The sequence below is a fragment of the Oculina patagonica genome, chromosome 4, assembly GCF_052425735.1.
Source record: "Oculina patagonica isolate OP01 chromosome 4, crgOcupat, whole genome shotgun sequence".
NCBI lineage: Eukaryota > Metazoa > Cnidaria > Anthozoa > Scleractinia > Oculinidae > Oculina > Oculina patagonica.
Genome location: NC_135761.1, coordinates 6,672,118 through 6,693,549, shown reverse-complemented (window position 1 = coordinate 6,693,549; position 21,432 = coordinate 6,672,118). Strand labels below are relative to the sequence as shown.

At 38.1% G+C, this 21,432-nt stretch overlaps 2 protein-coding genes and 1 long non-coding RNA gene across 9 annotated transcripts in view; 1 reads left to right on the top strand and 2 right to left on the bottom strand.

Moving 5' to 3' along the window:
- The first annotated feature begins 24 nt into the window (after positions 1 to 24).
- LOC144652148 (uncharacterized) lies at positions 25 to 3,056 on the top strand. The gene is made up of 4 exons (XR_013570456.1): positions 25 to 139; positions 997 to 1,050; positions 2,323 to 2,377; positions 2,569 to 3,056. It is a non-coding gene; the product is annotated as an uncharacterized LOC144652148 (long non-coding RNA).
- A 2,142-nt stretch (positions 3,057 to 5,198) lies between these two features.
- Positions 5,199 to 10,172, bottom strand: LOC144649247 (cytochrome P450 1A1-like). 4 transcript variants are annotated; one of them, XM_078508701.1, is made up of 2 exons: positions 9,840 to 10,172; positions 5,199 to 7,256 (listed from the first exon to the last, which is right to left on the bottom strand). In XM_078508701.1, the coding sequence occupies exons 1-2, from the start codon at positions 9,982 to 9,984 to the stop codon at positions 5,848 to 5,850; spliced, it is 1,554 nt and encodes a 517-aa protein (XP_078364827.1). In that variant the 5' UTR covers positions 9,985 to 10,172; the 3' UTR covers positions 5,199 to 5,847. The 4 variants fall into 4 exon arrangements, with proteins under 4 accessions (XP_078364827.1, XP_078364829.1, XP_078364828.1 ...); XM_078508703.1 differs by lacking the exon at positions 9,840 to 10,172 and adding an exon at positions 8,207 to 8,348; XM_078508702.1 differs by lacking the exon at positions 9,840 to 10,172 and adding an exon at positions 8,166 to 8,205.
- Positions 10,173 to 19,821: 9,649 nt separating this feature from the next.
- The window catches only part of LOC144649254 (uncharacterized), a 91,603-nt gene continuing 89,992 nt past the window's right edge, over positions 19,822 to 21,432 (bottom strand). For all 4 annotated transcript variants that reach the window (XM_078508721.1, XM_078508719.1, XM_078508722.1 and 1 more), the window contains exon 4: positions 19,822 to 20,357. In XM_078508721.1, the coding sequence (XP_078364847.1) occupies positions 20,122 to 20,357 (236 nt within the window). In that variant the 3' untranslated portion in view covers positions 19,822 to 20,121. The remainder of the gene's footprint in view (positions 20,358 to 21,432) is intronic.

Below are 21,432 nucleotides of genomic sequence, written 5' to 3'. Positions count from 1 at the left end.
AGTATACTGTCCTTTCCAATTCAGCCCACGCGTGTAAGGCGTAAAATTTATCGCCGAGTCATGAAGCAAAACGGGATCGTCTTTGCCTTTCTTTTTCTGCTTTGTATGGCCAACTACAACAGATCTTTGCCGCTTTATGGTTAGTATCCCTTATATGTTTTCACTTGGAATCGACAAAAAAGCGAAATTACGAGCGATTATTTGCATTGAAACATTTTGCTTTGTTATGGTACTTTAAACGTAACATCCGATGAATATATTCCAACTAAGAAAATGCCCGAGAATTCTTTGACTTTTTCATTTGAAAGCCAGTCTTCTATTTAAACTGATTGCTTTTCGTCTCCAAAGGATTGCTTTCATTATCATGTTCAAAAAAATTACACACTCGGTTAAGCTTCGAGTACAAATGTAGCGGAACGACTACATCGAGACTACAGCCGTTTATCAATGTAGACGCGCACACAAGAAAAAAACAATATTTGTTATTTAAATAAACCTCTTTCATTGTCCTTCAGTTAGTTTTTCCAGCAAAAAATGATATGAATCACTGAGCTTTTCTTGTCACTGAATGAATGGGTTACTGAAAAACGGCTTCCTAAAAGTAAATATTTATAAAATTGACCAATGTTTATTTTTTTGCTAATTTTCATAATTCTAAACTCTGTGCTATGTGCTTTAGCGACTCCGGCGTAGATGATCTCAGAACTCCTAAGACGACTATGTCAGTTGAAATGACGACAGTGAAAAACAGTCGTATAATGTTAAAATAATCATAATTTAGATACAACCATGGAAAAGACGAGCGAAAAGCCTAAAAATTCCGATCGCACTCCACAAGGCGGAGGGGGGGGGGGGTTAGGCGGGGGAGAAAGATTATAATTGTAACGTGTAACGAATGGCAAAGACACAACATATCCTTTACTCCTTTACTAGTCTAATAGTGTTTATCCTTGTTTTATAACATACCAGTTTGTTATTGTTATACTCATATTCTAGAACGAGGAGAAAAGTTGAAGTTGGAGGTCGCTCGCAGGATATTTTTACCAGCGGGTACGGTAGAACAAAATAAATAAAAAGAATGATTTCTTGTTTCAAACTCGCGCTCTTTATATAGGATGGTCAGGTCACTGTTTTGTATGCTATTTTCTGAGTCTTAGAAAATAGCAAAGAAAGCACGCTTTCTGATTAGCCAGAAACGCTTCTATCAGTAACTCTGTAGAAATAGAGAAAAGCTTTTTAATGCTTGTTTTCTGAGGAAAATACAAAACAGTTTATCCATGAAGACGAAGTGTCCAACATGACACGAGCATGTGATAAAGAAAAATTCTGAGTCCCCGACGGGAATCGAACCCATGGCCTCCCAGATCTATACCGGCTGGGCGCTCTAAAATGAGCAACGAGAGACTCGTTGTGGGCTGGGCATTTACTAGGATAATATGTGACACGCGTCCTGCATACTGCTAGGATCAGCAATGTTTATTCATGTTTTTATAAGGCAATGAACGCCGCTCAACTTACAGTTTCGAAGAACCTGATCAAATTAGTGCTGTGGAAACATTTTTCTATATCATTCGTTTTAGCACAACTTTTCGTGCTCTCCCAAACTTACACTCGTATTTCTAAAACCCTGCTGCCGGTGTAAAACAGAAAATGTGCTGTTTTTTTTATACGTAATTCTTACAAATATTCATTGAATCAAATGTCTGCATTATATATAGGTCCATGTTTTAGTCATATATTTGCCACTTGTGCCCAGTACACATATTTCATGTGCTACCTATTAGAGAGTTCGTTGTCGGTTTGTTATATTAGTGAGCCGGTGACTTTGGAAGATTATTTGTTCGGTATTATTAACTGCTTTTAACCATCGTCTTCGTTCAATATACAGTAAAATCCCGATTTCTTGAGCCCTTGGTTTCTTGAAACTATATATAGAACCAATTTTCGTTTCCCTTGGATAGCACTTCTCTGTAATTTTACCCCCGATTTCTAAACCTTTCGATTTCCCGAAGCAATTTTCGTTTCCTCTGGAGGTTCCCAATTCGAGGAATCGGGATTCTACTGTCAGTAGCAAAATATTGATCACATTTACCCTACTTGACGCCCTTCTCTGCTGTCTAAGTTGGAATACTGGTATTAAAAATAAAAGCCCAATAAAGTTATTTCCTATGACAAGTTGACTACTCAATGTAGCAACAATAAATCTTCATGAGAGGCGAGCTGGGCTAATGTTGCTGAACTGGGCTCAAGCTTAATATAATTTAACTCTTCCACACATTTGAATAAAGAAAGCAAAACAATTTTATACTATTAATATTTCAGATTCAGAATTTGGTAAAAATCGGCGACCTAAGAGAAGACCTTGCCTGACAGAAAGGTGACTGCTTTTATTGGTCTACTTATTTCTACAGCAGCAGCTTAAACATAAATACAATATTATTTTATAATTTATGTAAAAACAGGACAAATTTACAACCGATTTTGAGAGAGAATGAAAACTATTAGTTATATTTAAGTTAAATATATATTTACAACTTATGACGTTGTAATATCTCGTTTGTTTTGCAGTGGAGCCATGTGCGAACTTTTTCCAAGAATAGGATGACTTCTACCAAGTGTTCTCTGAACTTTAATATTTTTTTCGCTGGACAACTTCGAAACTTAGGCTCTGTCCACAGTAACCCGCGTAAATTCTCCGGATAGGCCAACCGTCCACACTGAAACGGCGTTTTCGGTCACCGAAAACGCCGGAGCTTTTCAAAAACGCTCTCCAGAAATTTGAAAACGCCGGCTTGGTGGTGTAGTCTGGACGGCTAAAACGGAGCTTTTTGAAAACGCTGACGTCAAATAGTCATGTGATGCAACGCTGCGTGCGATGAACCGTATCGTTTTAAAATTTATCCGGATTTTAATGTGGACGAAAAACATTTTATACGGCGTTTTCAAATTTATCCAGATTAATGTGGACAGGGCCCTAGACATTCTTTACTACTTACAAATTTGAACAGAGTATTAAAATCACCCTTTCTCTCTGGAAGAGGGTATATTTTACTTTACGTTTGACTCAGAATCCTGATTGATCACAATCAAGTATAGCTACGTAACTCCGCTCTCTTTGTCACTTTATCTCCGAGCTACAGACGAAGTCAAGTGAACACTTTGTGATATCCGCTAGTGTTTTTTCTATCTTAATATAATTTTTCCATTGTGCATATTGACTGGAACAGGAGACCTATTTTTTAAATTTGTCCTATTCTTTCTCTGGAAAAGGTCCAGCGTGTCTGACCTCTGCGGCACACCCCTGTAGTAAATGTTTTAGAGTACACCCCCCCCCCCCCCACTCGGGAAACAAACATTCATACTTACCCAACAGCCCTATATTGTTAAAGGTATTAAAACTGATTTAAGAAAACAACAGAAGAATTATCACTCAGCTCTCTATGTTTCATGTGTCAACAAACCTTTATTAGTGGCTAAGAGCTTAGTTAAGAGGACGCTACACGCAAAGACTACACTGGAAAGCCAGAAAGTTCGACAAAGTTTATTTTTTGAGAACTGCAATTATCAGAATCTTTAATTCGTTTGTTCATATCGACCAGCCGATCCATATCGACAGAAAATAATGTCGAATTGAGAATTCAAAGTGGTATCGGCCTATCCTTAGCTCATTTGTAATTGCGTTGGCCTCGATTCCTCTAAAATTTATCAAGGATATTAGGGAATGATGGAATTACATCATGATTGTCCTATTACTGAGAGATGACCGTTGACTGTGATGTTACAAGACCTTCAAATAATGCGATTTTGTGTCCAAGATTTCAGCTAGAACAGCGCACCGAATTGAATGATTATATGACCTAGTGATAAATCATATTATAAACCTCTTTTGTGTTCTGACAAGAACGAAATTTTCGATTTCAAAAACTGATAGAAGTTAATAGCTTCTAAGAGAGTAAGAATATGAAATCTAAATTTTGAAACGTGCTATCTTCATTTTGAGAAGGATGTTTAAAAATTGACTTGGAAGTCAATGTTTATGACCTCGATCGCTTCTAATAGTTGACCGGCACAAGCAGGTTTTTATAACTCTCGGCAATTTCTTTCTTTGACACGCTGTCATATAGCAGCTCAGTAGCATGACAACATGTCGAAATAACAAGGAAAACAATTGAAGCGTGCAGTGCAATACAGACAGTCTTAACATCACCAGAGTTCTTTATATTTGCAAATGTTGATGTTTGTGTTGAAAGTACAGCCTCCCCACCTAAAAATATCCATTTTACAATTTAAAAGGGATAGTGGGTCTGTACACAATGCATGCAGGAAAGCACTTTATGCACTGAGGTCTGCAGCAAGAAACCACTCACAAATCGCTCTGAGTGACAAAAGGTTTCAACAATACAAGTCATAGCTAAGTCATTCTTAAGAAAACACTAGAGGCCCTTGATAACTGAAGTAGTACACGTACTCCATAAATGAAAAGCGAAAGAGACCGAAACAGTAATATTAGCACTGTTCTAAAACATCAGACTAACAATATTACATTTCAAGCACGTCTTTTAGGATTTTATTTGTATTTTTCATCGATATCGCTTCTGACCATCCTTCTTGTTTTGTCAACGAAACAAATTAAAGCCTTTTTAAAGGCGCTGTCACGATATTAAGGCGGGGGTTCACGCATGTTTTGCGGTGTTTTGAGAAATATTTGGTAAATTTTGAGGATTTGGGGGAGGAGATAGTTTTTCTCAAAGGAGTAGTAACATTTGGAGAAATAAGAAATATTGAAAATTAAGTGTGATTTTAATATTAGAATTTGAAGTTTAAAATTGGTAGATGGACACCAAACCAGTCCCCTGACAACCTGGAGTGCTCTTGCGTGGTAGTTGGTTATATATAATTGTTGATCTAGCCATAATTCAGTTTTTATAAGCCATCAATACTATTTTTGACAGTTTTTGTGCTTCATTTTTGTGTTCAATATTCGCAATTCTAAAGTATAACTGGTTTAAAATCAGCAGAAATAAAGAAATGAACCTGGGCTAACTCTTACTACTGGATTCAAGTTAATGGCCTTTCTAACGACCAAGCGCAAGCATGGGTTTTTCTTGGGAAGCGGTATATCTCGTGCGCAAAATTTTAATTACTCCAATGATTACCTTGATCAGCGGCAGGTAAAAGTGACAAAACAAGGCAGGGAACTCGCTCCAGTCCTTCATTAGCTTTCAGCCTTAAAAAGCGGTTTGCCATTTTTTCCTTTGAAAAAATATTTTTATTACACACTGAAAACAAAGCCGTCAACTTGTTAACGAAGGGAGTTTAAATCAATATGTACACAGTTTGATTTTCACACTAAAGATGCCTACTTTTCTAGTATTTTCTCTGCGTACGTGAATCTTTTTCAAGCTAAAAATATATTGCTGGGCGCCTTTGTGACTTCTACAATTCGATACGAGTTAATGAAAACGTGATTCAAGTGGGATAAAAGTTTCAATATGACAAAGTTTTCTACTCACTATAAAAATACTGAATTGACTACTACTGAATTGACTACTACACATTTTAAAACTTAAGCAATAGCAGGTCTTGCTATACAAATGGGTTAAAGTCATTTCATTTTTTTATGGGTGTAAAATGTAATATAAATCAAGTGTTCCGGAATTGTAATTTAAAGCTCTATAAATTAAGCTCGATTCTCGTAATTTGCTCAACTAACTGAGCATTATAGTATTCATTTCTAGGCTTTTCTTCACCAAAAGTAATCACTTAAAATCCCATAGGGATATCCCATAGGGATAACTTAAAGTTTGTCTGTAAATGGAATTGTTTCTTCCAGTCGTTTAAGGCTGTTTATTGTCGTTCTTCGATCCGCACATAAAAGTTCTTTGGATTCAAAGTAAGGCCACATTTGCCCTGAAGATCAATGCCTTGGTACTCGGCTGGCAATCCATCCTGCGAAAACTTGAAGCTGTGGAGCAGCGCAGCAAGGAACACAGAAACTGACTTCAGGGCCAAAGGCTCACCGGGACACTTTCGACGACCCTTCGAAAATGGTAGGAAGCCTCCAATAGACTTCGGGTCGATTACCTCTCCAGCTCCGTTCAGAAAACGCCCGGGGTTGAAAACGTCAGGGTCTTTCCAGATTGCGGGATCGCGATGCACGGACCACAAGTTAACGAAGACCATCGTGTCTTTCGGGATTGTGAAGTCGCGAAGTTTCGTCTCGGTGGTTGTGGAGCGAGGGACAGAGAGAGGAGCAAGGCTTGTGACCCTCAGAAGCTCGTAGACTGTGGCTTGCAGAAGAGGAAGGGATGCCAAGTCTGACAGGGTCGGCAGTCTTTCTCTACCGATCACGAGATCTAACTCTTCGTGTAGCTGCTGTTGGATGTCTGGATATTTCACCAGGTATGCAAGACCCCAGTAAATGGTGGTGGACGAAGTCTCGAAGCCAGCGCCAAAGAGATCCATCAGGGCTTGAATTATCTGTTCATCAGTGAGCAGAGGAGCCATGTTAAGAGTGTCTTCTCCAGCAGGACGATTCTCCACCTCTTTCAATGTTTCCTTCTCGACGACGTTGATAAAACTGTCTGCGATGTTGCGGACTTCCCCTTCAGTGTATGTTTGTTTGTTCTCCACAAACATCTTGGCAGTGGCGTCCTTCACGGCCTTCAGTATAAATACAAGCTTTGAAAGCGCTTTACTGGGGAGATACTTCAGAAGTGGCAGGAAATCAACGTGGCTATTGCCATTTATCACTTTACCGTAGTCGTCTGTGTGGCGAAGAATTTCACGAAGACGTTCGTCATCGTACGAACGATTGACTCCGAACAGCGCGCCAAGTATGATGTTGGCCGTGGCGAACTTGAGAGTTATCAAAGCATCGACGGGTTTATCTTTCTGTAGCTTGAAGCAGTGGACCATACGATGAGATTCCTGCAGCAGCTTCTCTTCCAAGGTTGCTTTATTCTTGGCGAAGTTCTGGATCGCAGCGACGCTGATCTTTCGAGTTAGCCTCCACTGTGGAGAGTAATCAGTTAAGGTAAGGCTATTGCCATCAGGATTGCCAAGTTTAAAGGTGTGCAATTGTGGTCTGCCAGCAAAGGCTATCGAGTGCTTAACAATGGCCTCTTGAATAGCTTCCATTCCGTTGAGCACCACTACTAAGCGGTTACCAAACATCAGGCTGAACACATCTCCGTACTTCTGTGCCATCTTGGTGAGGTCAAGATGCGGGTTCTCTCCCAAACGGAAACAGGCACCTGTTATGAAGAATAAGCAAAACTATTTAGAATGGAACTTCTTGACCCGAAAATTCAAAGCAAGACGGAGACAAAGTAGTCTGGTTTGGCTATCCTAGTTAAAGTCGTATAAGGATGTGCAATTTTTTGGGCCAGAATAGTTAACACACTGCATAAAAAGATTAAGGATGACATTGCATTTGGACTTCTCGCTGAAACCATAGTCGTTAATTTTTGTTGATCGCCGGATCGATAACGGGCGCAAAAGGCATGCAAAGCAAAATGGCAAATTTCCATTCAGTTTAAATTCATGTAATAATATATCTGTTATTACATACTTTAATAGTTCTACCGCTAGTTTTGTTTGTATCAAATTTAGTGCAGCGCTGCGCTAAGCTCAGATTATATACCGACAAAAGCACGAAACAATTTGTTCGCGTGATTCGCTAAACCGCAATCAGGTGAATTTAAACTCAAATATCCAGCTTTGCGAAATGTTTTACTGTAAATTGAACACATACACCAACCAAACTGGAAAATTTGCATTATACTAGAGGCAAAACTGGCTGTGAATTTTTGCACCATCCGAAAAGGTTATTACCCTTTAAAGTGGGTTGTACCTCAATATTTCGTGAGCATATGTGCTTTGATTACATTCCAATGCAACGGGCTTGTACGAGCAGATATATCGTGGACGTTAGAGCACTACAATGGCACGTAGCAGAGTAATTCAGCTTCGAAATCTTTAATCTAGTTGGTCCTTGAAGCTATTGTATACATGCAGTTCGAAATGAAAAAAAGTTTAAAATAATTTTAATGTAATATCATGATGCTGAATCATTAACCTCTTGGAGTTAGTCATGCCATGTACCGTATACTTAACAACTATTGTTAAAAATACTGCTTCTGTAAAGATAAAATCCTTTTTACCTCTCAGCCATTTACGTATGAACATGGCTCAGTTATGTTACCTTATTGACAAGCAGTGACAGCCGGAATATTTTAAGCAAACTGACCCAGGCTTTTGACACGCAATAGAAAGAGCTAGAATAGGCTGCGATCATGGCATATGAATACTAAACAGTTTTGTAAGAAGTCTTGATCGACGACAGTCGGCGTTTTCAATCAAATCGTGCAGTTCATTAGAGAGAAGGTCACTGGGTTTTGTTTAGTGGGTTGTGCCTTAAGCACGTGGTGTCACCCTTTGCCTGTCTTTAGCCTGCGAACTGACTCACGTGTCGTGCTTCAAGCCAAATCATTAAGTACCTTAGCTTAAACAAATGAAATGATAAAGTGCCTCTCAAAATGAACTTAGTTGATGTTCGAGTCAGCCACATGGCCCATAGTCTCTTTTACTAACTTTTTAAACAGTTTAGCAAATCAGTGCTGCCCAATTTGTTTTATACACTTTGCGGCTTTTTGCCGGAACTAATCCCCGTAAGTGATTTGGTGTCAAAGTCCAGTTTTGTTTACAGAGAGCAAAAGAGCACACAATAAAAATTTTCTGGTTGCTAAAAACGGTTTCAAAATCCATCGAATTGCTTAAAGTATCTTTGCACCGAGATTCTGTAACGAGATCAAGATCTTTTCTAACCGTTTTGCCCGTTATGTAATGAGGTATTTAAAAGTCCACGTCCCGCAGTTTTGCGATTTGGTAAACTAAACTTCACACACTTGACAAGAAAATTCTTGGATGACCCGGCATTTTTTTTATGATTCCACAGCTAATGTTTTTCTTTCGTTTGCGTCAATCAGACGTTTGTACAAGTTCGGTTCAGTCAGAAGTTGAGTCCAGAATAATTGGCTTATGTTAAATGACTATTAAAAACCTACAACTAAAACTGGCGGCGGATTGAGCAACAAAATGAGGAACAGAAAAAAATCTCTGTTGGCTTGTGTGTTGGATCTTAGCTAGGCGGGAGTCAGGTATTATTTGGTCTTTCTCTTGAAAGAAACACTAAAAATAAACAGAGCTTCGTCACTATCGGCTGAGAACACGCAATATTCACCTTGCTCGTACGCTGTTGTCATGCAATGGGCATGGCTCTATATAATTATTCATTCATTATGCAGTTTTATCGTTGATTTTGAGAACAATGAGTCCTTTCTCTTGTAGAAAGAATTATTGCTTCTTTAGGGAAAGAAAATTGGGCTTCGTGGAGTTTACATTCTCTGCATTTTCACTGATCGTAAAGTCCTGAGCAAATCCGATTTGTTTGAATAAAGGTGATTTCAATGAAACCCTTGAAAATATAGCCTTACGAAATAACAGAAGGTAATAGTGTCGTACAGTACTGCTGCGAAATCACGGACCGGCATCGTATCATTTAAGACGGACGTCTTTTAAAGTCCAATGAACCCAAGAAATCGCACAACATCAATTTCTTAACTTTGTCCTAACTGTTATTTCACCAACTATGTGCATCATTTCGTGTGAGCTAGTAGTAAAGTAGTTTTGCTGACTTTAAGCCAAAATAAGCAGCAAACTGTTTAAAATAAGCGCAACCTCAAAACATTGGTGGTCTAGCGTCAAAGAAGTGAAGAAAAAGTACCTCGCTAAAACGTACGATTTTTAAGCGCAGGAATGCTGAATAATGAGCTTACCTATCACAGGCATGCCCCAGGGTCCTGGAGGCAACTTGGAAAAGGTGTGCTGCCATATTGCTTTTCCAGTTAGGAACACACAAACCAGAAAGCAGAGGAGCAAAATCTGTCCAGCTGACGACAGGTCTTCGAACGAAAAACTCATGGTCACCTGCAAAAGGACTGCAGAAGTTGATCTCTTCTCCAGGCGCTGCAACTTGTTATTTGGCGATCAAGGTTCAAACTGGTCTCAAGAGGGAGAGCTCGAGGTATAAATATGCGAACAAATTGTTTACACACCATTGACTCTTATCTATTTATCGGCGATTATCACGCTATTCTTTCTTGTCAATAAAGACAGTAATTTATTAGGGCACGTTTTAAGCGAGTGCTCTCTATGTTTTAATGAGCGTGTTACTCCGGGAACGCCGGCTATTGTACTAATTGCGTTATTCAGAGGGCGCATTTTTGAGTGCATTTCTGATCGGTGGGTCTGAATGCTGCAAACTCAGGTTAAGTTAATTGAATTTAATACTTCGAAGAAGGTGCTAATCGGCTCAATAAACTACAGCTGCAGCCGGAACGGGACCCATTGTGCAAACCCAGAGAATGTAAAGGTCAGCTTGACAAAGATGGATGTTATTCTTTGCAGGCTTTATTTAAAGTTAAAATCTATTTCCGTATATCAATACCGACAATAGATGCTATTTTTTCAACGCCCTTGCTGTGAAAATTGATCAGATAGCCCTAAGGGTCACAGGAGAACAAAAATAACCGATACGGTTTGAATGTATACCAATTTTGGTCAGTTGTTATATTTTTTTGTCGTAAATTAATTTGAATTCGACACAATTAAATCACTGACGCTTGAATGCCGATATCATTTAGCTCGAAATGATTGGTGGAGAGATTGTTTAGAAAAGCAAATATAAATCTCTTGGTGAAAGGTTACCTTGAGCTAAACCCACCGACACGCGTGTGACATGTGATCGTGCACGACTCTATCTGATAAGACGGAAAGATCTGAAATATCGCCAGATAAAGTTCCTTTTCTTGTGCAATATTATTATGGCTACAATGCCAAGTGCGCTGTCAAGAACGTTGAACATCGGCTTGACAGCCTTGGATGTTTACGTTTAGTAAAATTGGTTTTGAAAGATACCTTAAACTCGTTTACAAATCTTAACTCAGCTGTATCCCAAATCGTCACAGGCCCTATTTTACCCCAAAAGCAACATCGTTCGTGTGTTTCACAGGTTATTAAATTGAACTGAAGGAATTGCACGCCGGCTGAGTCCTATCTTATTGATCTGATGTCTATTTTGCTTAATAAATTTTCGAACAATGAATCTTTGACCATTGTATGTTTACCCGATGTAAACATTGTGAAAGCAAGGATGCTGAATATTGCATGATATTGTAAAGTGTCTAATTTAATAAAGTAATTGCAAACTTCCGCTCGTTTTCCTCTTGTCGCTATGATATACCAGTCGAGCCTTGCCTTACAGACATCCCCTCAATACAGCATCTGTTTATAACGATACTGCATTCCCGAGAGCAAAGATCATACCCGGCTCTTCAGTCTTATCGAACCTAGCTACAATGCTAGATTAGCAGAGTTTTGATTAACTCCATCTGTTACGGTACTGCTTTTACAGGTGCTGTCTGGTAATGCCAATATAGTAAGTAAGCATCATATATTAGAGATGTATTGAGATGGCTTGCCTAAAAGAAGTGTACTTCAAATTTGATATGTTTGCATGAAGTAGGATGCCATTGTAAGGCAGTCAACATGTCTTTGTTACTAAAAGATCTGTAAGATGGCTTGTTCAAAACAGACTGCACAAGCGTTCTCTTAGAATAAACCAGAATTTCATTTTAAATTCTGTGCGGCATAACCGGCAAGGAAAGTTGCTATGTTGCCTTTTAAAAAACATTACATGTGTGGTATGATAACCGCCTTAATTTTACTGTAATCATTACAACAAAGTAACTCCGAACTGCCGACGATTTAAACGAGAAAAGCTCAAGAGTTCCGTTCTCTCTGCATAAGTGGAAGCCACACCCTGTATTCCACCCATGGATTGTTAAAAATAACTCGTGAATACCTTAAATTTAAATTTATCTTTCAAGGTCATTTATTGCTTGAGACATTTTTCCGGAAATCATCGTTTTCGGCGAACAAATGTTTGACTGAGATAGACACACGTTCTACTATTAAACTTGTGTGTTCTTGTTTTCGTATTTCAGGGTTTCAGCGATTTTTTTGTTAGGGTGCAAAGGAGCCTTATGTATGCCTCAAGTTACCACGCAGATGTTTTACTGCAAGACTTACATTCTCTTGCATCCGGTTCAACTTGCTAACCATTCCATGTTAATGGCTTAGGAGTATACCAACTGATAACATCAAAAGTTCTTTCGACCGGCGAACTGATTACAGATCCATCGGACACAGTGACTACATCCTTCCTTAGTCAATGAGTATCAACTGATTGGGGAAAAAAGATAAGAATCCTTCTTCTGTTCAGTTTGACCTGGAATAAATAGACCCCTTACATTCATTTTTAAATAATTTAAGCTTAGGTCGCACGCCTTTAGGCATTCACAAAACGAGCTTCAACTTTAATTTAAGGGGTCTTTTCTTCACTGACAACAGTCAACTTAGTTGTTATTTTGCGACGATTTCTTACAGGCCGTCTAGACGACATTCTAATTGTGTAAATAAAAGCTTCTCCACATAGCTCTTCACTCCTCACACTTTTAACAGAGTCTAAATCAGGTCTGCGTAATCTTTGTTTATAATCATGAAAAGCCAATTCAGTAACTGTTTTGTAATTTTCGAAAATAAAAAAGGAGGCAAAATTTTTATCTGCTGTATTATTGTCTACACCACTGAGGTTTGGTTTTGTTGTTTTTATTTTTTGTCTGTTTTTTTTTTTTAAGTTTCCACGAAATTCTTACGTTTAGAGGCAACATTTTGCTGCTTTAATGATCTGGACATTTGTTCTTCGCTTAGTGAGGACTATTATTGACATGCAGGAATGATTCGCGCCATCAGATGCGTGACGTCATCATCCAATGTATCACTTTTGGCTGAGTGTTGTAACATCGTCAAATATGCAAAATTATGCTCGTAATTTCAGCCAATCAGAAGCAGTTATTTTCCATCCGTTTTTTTTCCCATGGAACGAATGTGAAGGACTATTTCTGGAGCAAAATCGCAGCATGTTACAAGCAAAAATAAGCTTCGTCCACAAATAACTAATTTTCACAGCATGATTCAGTTGTGTATATAAATGCCGAGAACGTTCATAAAATTGTCAGCGTGAGAAAGTAAATAACAAAGAGTAATAATAACTTTATTAAAGTGTCAAGCTGACTTGGAAGTTATGAACAAACAGCAAGCTAAGTGGAGCGCACGAACGTTACCCAGGAGCAAGTTTAGAGAGGAACACTGAACTCGGTGCAACGTTTGATGAGAAAAGTTAATTTTTCCAATATTTTAAATCGTTTCAATGAAAATTGTATGTATCTAATGAATTAAAATTCTCTGAATCAACAAAATCATTTAATTATTACATAATGCTTGTCGTTTGTGTGTCTCTTGCAAGCAGTTTAGCGTTGTCATGGAAAACGATGGAAATGTTGCAAGTCATAGGTTTGGCCTTCTCAGCTAAAATTAAGTGGCGTATATTCTTAACCTTGTAGAATATGCTGTTTATAGAAACTGACTTAAGGTATGTGCGGCTTTGAAAACTTTCAAAACATCAAGTGTAACTGTTAATCATAAATTGTACCCGAGGTCGTGCGATGTTTTTTTTTTTACAAATATGACTATGAATGAATATGCTCCCGGTAAAAAATAAGAACAAAACCGCAAAAGTTTGTGTAATCCTTTTCGGCACACCATCCAATCATTTCAGTTACGAAGGCCGCAGTGCGCGACTAAAACGCCCATAGTTCTACTAAACGTTTTAGCAGTTTATATTCATCCGTTTAGTGTATTCAAGAGTGTATCAAGTAACAGGTGAGAAGCTCAAAGGAGTGATCTATCAAGGACTTCAGTTAGTGCTTAGTGGTCAGTTATTTATTCTGTTTTATTGCCGTCTTCTCAGGACTCGAGTTGATCTGCTGATCTTGATAGAGAAAGAATTATATACAAATAGAAGAATGATATACAAATAGATCGAGATTACGGACATTCAAGCTTTTGTAAGGTGCTTTTTTGTGGTTCCATCTTCGTATTTCTTTCTGTTTCGTTAGCTTTTGAAGCACTAGCACTATCTACCATCTAAAAACGTAACGTCTATAAAGAAATTCCTGTGGAAAAATTTATGACATTTTAGTCTGACGTACATTTTATTTCAGAGAATTGGGAAAACCTCAGCTGTACTGAAAGCAAATACGATCAGGCGGGCTAATTTAACGGCGCAGCTTCTCATTTCAAAGTAGTGATCTTTTATTACGGTAGAAATTGTTTGTTTAACACCGAAGCAATTGTCATTATTTTTGTAGCCAATAAGCTAAAAATAAATCCCCCCTGGGCTATGTATTCGCGAGCATTTTACTGACAGATTCTGAACAAGGGCGTAGCTGAGAGGGGGGGGGGGGGGGGAAGCTGGGGTGCCCGTGACTCACCGTTCGTGTGGGATATTTTTTTAAGTCAACAATATCAAAGATACAGACATTATAATTCAGGTGACGAAAACGCGCGAATCCAACTAATCAACATGGCATCCAGGCATGTAAATCTTTTTTTAACAGTGTTTAATACCCCATTTATGCAGCTACTTTGTAGGCTTGTCCCTCCCCAACGCTCACTGCAGTCTACCCATCAGAAAAAATGCCACTTGTAGAAAACACAGTGTGGATGTCGACATGACAATCTGGTAAGTACACAGGGTATAACTTAGTGTGACCACCCCCCCCCCCCCCCATCCTCTTGAAAAATCCTTGCTACGCCCCTGCTGCAACTTGATTTTTTGGTGCTGTTAGGCTGATCAACGAAATTGCAGTCAAGCTCGTCAATTCCCCACCCCTTCCTGCTCAGATGGTCTCAGTTAAATAGGACGATTTGAGCTAAAAAGCGTTGTAAAACTCTACTATACACATACTACAGCTTGGCTCTGCTTGGCTTTGCTCGACTGAGGCCAGCCTCATACGCATGCGCACAGCGTATTACCCGTGTAGGAGGTGTGCAATGTGACAGTTATGGACAGTCGCGATATCGTCCTTGTTGAGACTTATTGGCATAGTATGAGGGTATGGCCAGACAAAGGGCCTCCAGCCCTGCGGCTGTGTGTATAGTAAATGCCCTTTCGACTTGCCGGCGGAGTTGCCTATATATTCCAGGATAAATCTCCTTTCTCTCTCCACAGTACAATTTTCTTAAGAAACACTTGAAACAACTTTTGCTATATAAGGTTTGTAATTCCAACCGAACCATTTGGCAAAGTAGGTTATGGACGTTTTTCGTTTCTTTTACTTTTTTCCTATCTCTACCAAATACACGTATCAGTTTAACCGAACCGTACCAAATCTCTGCGGTTGTCTACCATTTAAATTAACCAAAAACTACTGGACTGTTTCGGTTGGAAGACAAATGGAAATTCGTTTGGAAAGTTGTCAAGTCTTGAGGAAGTCAATTCATCCGGGTTGGTAAGAACTGTTGGAAAATTCTGTAACATTTGGCTATTCTTCTCATTTCCAGTCCCTTACAAAAGGAAAGCAATTCTTTGCAAGGGAAAGCAGTATCCAGAAAGCGAATAAGACATGGTAAGTGCAATCTCTTTCGGCTTGTTCGCTTCTTTTGGAACTGAAGACGTGCTATTATTCAGCACTTACCATATTCAGCGGCCATTCCAACCAGATCTTTCCGGCAAGTGGTAAGCAACTTAGTCTTCTTCGCAGCCGTTCTTTGGATGTCACGCAGATTGTTGACTTCCCCAAGCACCCTAGAATGATGCGAAGGGGCGATGATCGATGAACGAGTCTTTAGTATGTATCATTTCTCCAATCTTGATCAACATAAAACTTCTTCTCACTACGAAGACAATGTTTTTCCCTTACATATTGATTAAACCTTGTATTTTCACAACCTACCTGGGAAATGTAAATGCAAATGTTTGTTTATGGTGTTATGCACTTAGCTTCGAGATAGCAAAAAGAGAGAATAATTCAGTTACTGCTGCGAACTGTATGGAACAAACTTAATGTAAGAGTGATCGTGGAAAAGTAAAAAAAAAAAAATTGTTTTTCGTGTCCAGTCGAAGTTTGAACTTTTTCAGGGATTCTTGGTTGCTTAAGTTGCGTACTGCGATGGGCTTGTCATGTCTTAGGTCTCTCCCATTTCCCCAGTGGATCCCAGATATATACTAGTTATACAACGCTTTCGAGTGGTATACTATGGAATATCCCACGAGTCACTTGTATTTTCTCGGTATACACACGAGCCTTTAGGCGAGTGTGTATATCAAGAAAATACAAGTGACAAGTGGGATATTCCATAGTATACCACTCGAAAGCGTTGCATAACTATTTTATACCATGCCATAGAAAATACGCTTACTAAATTTCGTCGAGAATACAATCGCAGCGCACGATGGGAAGGTTGGGTTGAATACCGTCGAATATACAACGGCTTTCCTGTATTCTGATTGGCTGTATTTTCTATGGCATGGTATAAAACAGTATAGCGAACGATATCCTTCAGCGCTTGCCCTGGTAAAGTTTCTACAAGTGAGAAAGTGTGTGAAAGCAGAATCCCGATATAACGAACCCCCGTTATCACGAACACATTACTTTGTTATATCAGGGCTCCACTGTACTGGTATCGGTTCAGTTCGATTTCCTGCATGTACTTAATTAATGAAGCTAAAGTCCAAGACACGTTACTGAAGTACTCACAGGCATTTCTACTTCTTGATGCCCACGGGGTAAAAAGGCTTTGTTTTGAGTTGAACAGTTGCCACGTTAATTCTAGTCCGCGAACGAGAACGATGAAGGTATAGGCATAGGCATTTCAGTGCCAAGTATCGCTAGCGAAGCATAAAATTGGTTTGTCAAGACACAAATCGTTTTACAGGGTGTATCAGGATCTTGCTTGGCGGGATAATATGGTGTAGGACTATCAACAAAATCCACTTCCCCAAATCGCTACTAGGAGGGGTACGCAATCTGTTAATTATTAAGCACTACAAAGCAGGATTGTCCGGCGTTTGTTATCTAAATAAACTTGTCATTACTCCTAGAGAATATTTAGTTTTTAATTTGATTATAGCAAACATGAAAATATGTCTTCCCGATATCTTTTCGTTCGCGCGTGCGAAGAGCATACAATATACTAATCCAAGGCGAAAGCGCAGAAAGATAAGACATTTGAAAAAAATAAGCTCAACTGAACATTTTTTATTTAAGATAAGCATTTTTCTAACGTACAAGCCAAAAGCAGTTAAACTGGTATTTATATATTACCAAAAGAAGGTTACAAATTTTTATATAACCGCTTAACATTATACAAATACAATAGAAATGATTCCTTATGTATCTACATAATTACATACATACATACATACTTTATTTAACGTGGAAAAAGTACACACTTAGCTGTTAGCTAGTTTACAGGTGCTCCACGATTAAGTTTAGTATTTACAAAAGTATTTACATCAAAACAAAAGGTATAAAAGTATTACATCAGACTATTTTAAAATGGTTAAAAAAAAAACAAAAAAAAAAAAAACAAACAAACAAACAAACAAACAACAACACCATCTAGTCTTAAGTCTTTTAAGCCTTACACTTGGCTATCAGTATATTTAGCCTTTCAGTACTAACATACTCATTAACTACATTAATTCTTAAGTTTTTTACTTCTAGGACAGGCTATCAGTATATTTAACCTTTCAGTACAACACATACGCTATAACTACTCCTTAACAATTTTACCTACACAACCAAGAATTATCCAACCCTTTTGGTGTTGAGATTGAAATAACAATTCTCTTTACTGACAGACATATGTTTCTTGTAAAGTTGGTTTAGAATTTGCTGGTCTATCAAGACTATGCCCTTCCTTATTTGGTTATTCTCTCATCACTGTTTGTTTGACAATGTGTTGATCCTCGGTAAGGAGAAATAAGATATTGATCGCACTGAGCACTAAAAGGGTTGAAACGTTAAACATACATTGTGCACGTGTTAAAATGAAGCTAGCAAGGAGAAGTATCGCTCTCCGGTCTAAAGCACATCTCTTGGTATGTAACTACTTTACCCCTAAATAAAAAACGCTTAAGCTACTTCAATCCTATTTCCTACAAATGGCCTATAAATTGGCAATAATATAAACTTACTAAATCCAACAACAGGTCATACAAATGCAAGGTCAACGACAGGATATATATTTTCTTCTCCATTATGTTTGTAAGTGGCAACCTGAGATGTACACTGTACTCTCATTCTATTCAGGGAGAGAAGCAACTTGTGCACCTAGTTGCCCCATGCAAGGGACACCGACCATTTGTGTCCTTGTTATCACAGGGAAATATCACTCAAATGACGACAAAGTGTCACTGAGTATCGATAGTAATTCACATATGCTTTGGGTTTGCTTTACTACGCTAAGTGATTGGTTTTCTCAGCCAATCAGAAGTACTGAAAATCAAAATCAATCGCAATTCGCTAACACACGTTTCCCCGCGCTTCACGCAGGCTACATGTATTTGCTTCAAGTTTTGGTTGGCTCACACTGAGTTGTCTGTGCCCTTTGGATTGGCTAGAGTGATTACTATGGTTTTGGTTTTACGACACTCATTAAAAAATCGCTCTAAAGAAATTATTTTCAAATCAGGGGCAACTGGGTGTTAACAAAGGATAACGCTCTCCAAAGCCGGATCCGTAATTTTGTAATACAGAAAAATGGCAAGGATTCATGGTTATCGGTGGCCCTTTAAGCGCCAGCTCCTATGAGTCTCTTAGGTTTTTCCGATCAATGCGATTAGGATAAGTACTCAGTTGTCAAAGAAATAAATAGCTTCTGATTTATAATATGTAAAAACATGTAAAGAAAGTTATGACACTTTCCAACTAAGTTTACGGTTCTTCATTTGTCCTTAAACGTATGTGTTGGCTTTTATTTATTAGATTTGAGTAATTACGAAATATTAATAACAGTTTCAAGTTGTAAAACGGTGTCGCGGCAAACCATCTAAAACATCTTTTCCCCACCAGGTAGAGGTTATGCCGATATCGATGTACAGTTAGGGCGGCAGCTGCAGCCCCAACGAGAAGGGCTGTAAAAAATGAATGGTGAAAAGCGAGATAGTGAGTTTAACTGCAGCCTACTGGCTATAACCACAATTACCCCATTTAATGATAATAATAATAATTTCAGACAAAATTTCACTTCTTTTGTTGTATTCTAGCACTCACACTGGTTTAGATTGAAGTTTCCCTGTAAGTGAACTTTGCCATCTTAATAAAATGAAACCGTGAAAATGCATTTTACAGAAAAAAGGATTTAGCTTCTGAGCCGGGCTGATTTTTTTTAAAAGCGTTATGGGGGCTTATCATGAATAATAAAGGTTGTGGTGTTATTGGTCTGTTAAAGAACATAGGTTGCTACGACCACGCTCAACCTGGCCATTCCACAACAAAAATGCATTCAAATGAGAACTAAGCGACTTTCGAATACTGGCTCTAAAAGAAAGCTATTCTTAAATAAGTTTTGTTTGGTGACAATAGATAAACTGAACTTGGTGATATGTTTCACATTTCAGTACAGAATTTTAAGGTAACAATATTCTTTAAGTGACTAGCTGGTTAGCGCTGAATTTAAAGTATTACGTGGTAAATGAATCTTTATTTACTTAGCCCTGTTCACACGCAATTATTATTATTAAGATTATTTAAAGCTAATTTAACTGAGGAAATCTCAAGATCGCGGCTATTTCAATAGACTACACAAGACGTCAGGATGATGTCATTGTGGTTGCTACTACTAACAAAAAAGTGTCAGTAGACATCCTAATCTTATCAGACACGTTGCTGCTAATTTTTTGAAACATTAAAAAGGGCAACTTTAGCCAAAAAAACATTTAATGACGTCACAATAACGTCACATTCTGTCAAAATGTCAGCAAAGAATCTGCAGCTATTAGAGCTTGTGTGTACCGTGTTAATTTGTTTGTCATAGCGTAAGTTGTTTTAAAGTTACAAAGGGCGGGCTTTGACCCGCAGTCCCTGAATGTTCAAAAACGCCCAGTCTGAATTGGGTTAATTCTCAATAAAAACCAAAATTTTTTTTATTCTACTGAACGTTTTCATTACCTAACAGATCCTTTCTTTCCTTAACTTTTGTAACTTTTGTATCTTTTTCATCTCGAACAATTTTTAAATCCCTTAATTCAGAGCTTATCTCTTCGTTTTTAGTTATCAGGAGATCATACTTTTTTTTAAACGAATATAAATTGTACAAGGCAAATGATACTCCTGCTGCGGTGCCAGCCTTCGTGATCATGTCTTTGCCTTTAACTACAAGCTCCGCTGAAAAAATAATTGAAGTTAAAAAACGAATTAGGACGTAAAAAAAATTAAAGTTGTGTGCATGTACCATACATTGTTAAAAAACAATAAACAAATTGGCCATTTCCGATCGCGCGCGAGTTTCTTTTGAATTCTATTTTTAAACGTAGTCTGGTATAAAACCTTTGAAATAAAAATGAGTTTTACTCACAAGTTTGTTTTCGTAAAAAATCAAGTACATTTTCATAATAATAAAAACCCGAAATGATTGATGGCGACCGAAGGTTACCCAGAGATGAACTAAAGCCCGGGAGAAAAAAATTACTATAAACTATGAAAAAAAATTCATTCTATAGATTACTGTTTGTTTATTGACGACATTTATCAAGTAACTAAATTTTTCGATATCGAGTTAGTCTAACGGAACCACGCAAAAGCTTTCTAGTTTCTTTTCGGTCTCCTCGACACTTTGTCTTAGTAACTAATTTAGAAATTTGGTTCTCGCGTCACTGTCGTATTCCCGCGCTCCCACCTGGAAGTCCCAATGAAACCCGACGGGAAGAGAAAAAACGCTATTGGCGAAAAAGAGTATTGAAACCTAACACGAGTAAATCTGGAGTCGAACACGAATATTTACGCCAAAAAATTTTTCATTAAAGCCGAATAGGTAGTCAACTAAATATCGGCATCTCTCTTTCAAACTTAGATTAGTTAACTGCAACTTTGAATGTATCATCACATAAATTCAGAGTTAAGTAAAGGCCATTGACTGGAGAACATAAATCTAACATATGATATTAATATGATGATGATGATATGATGATGATGATGATGATGATGATGATGATAAAGGCAAAATGAATTAATACGTTTAACGATGAATGCCTCATTAGCCAGTATATCGAATTGGAATTTAGAAATGTTGGTTTTTGAGGACGCAGAAAAACCGGAGTTACCGGAGATAGTCCTTTGGAGTAAAGTGCGAGAACCAACTAACGAAATCAAACACATTCATTTTTTGGTGGGAGGAGAGTGCTTACCCAAATGGTAAAGCGACATGATCTAGAGTTAACGTCAACCCGAGCGGACAATTGAA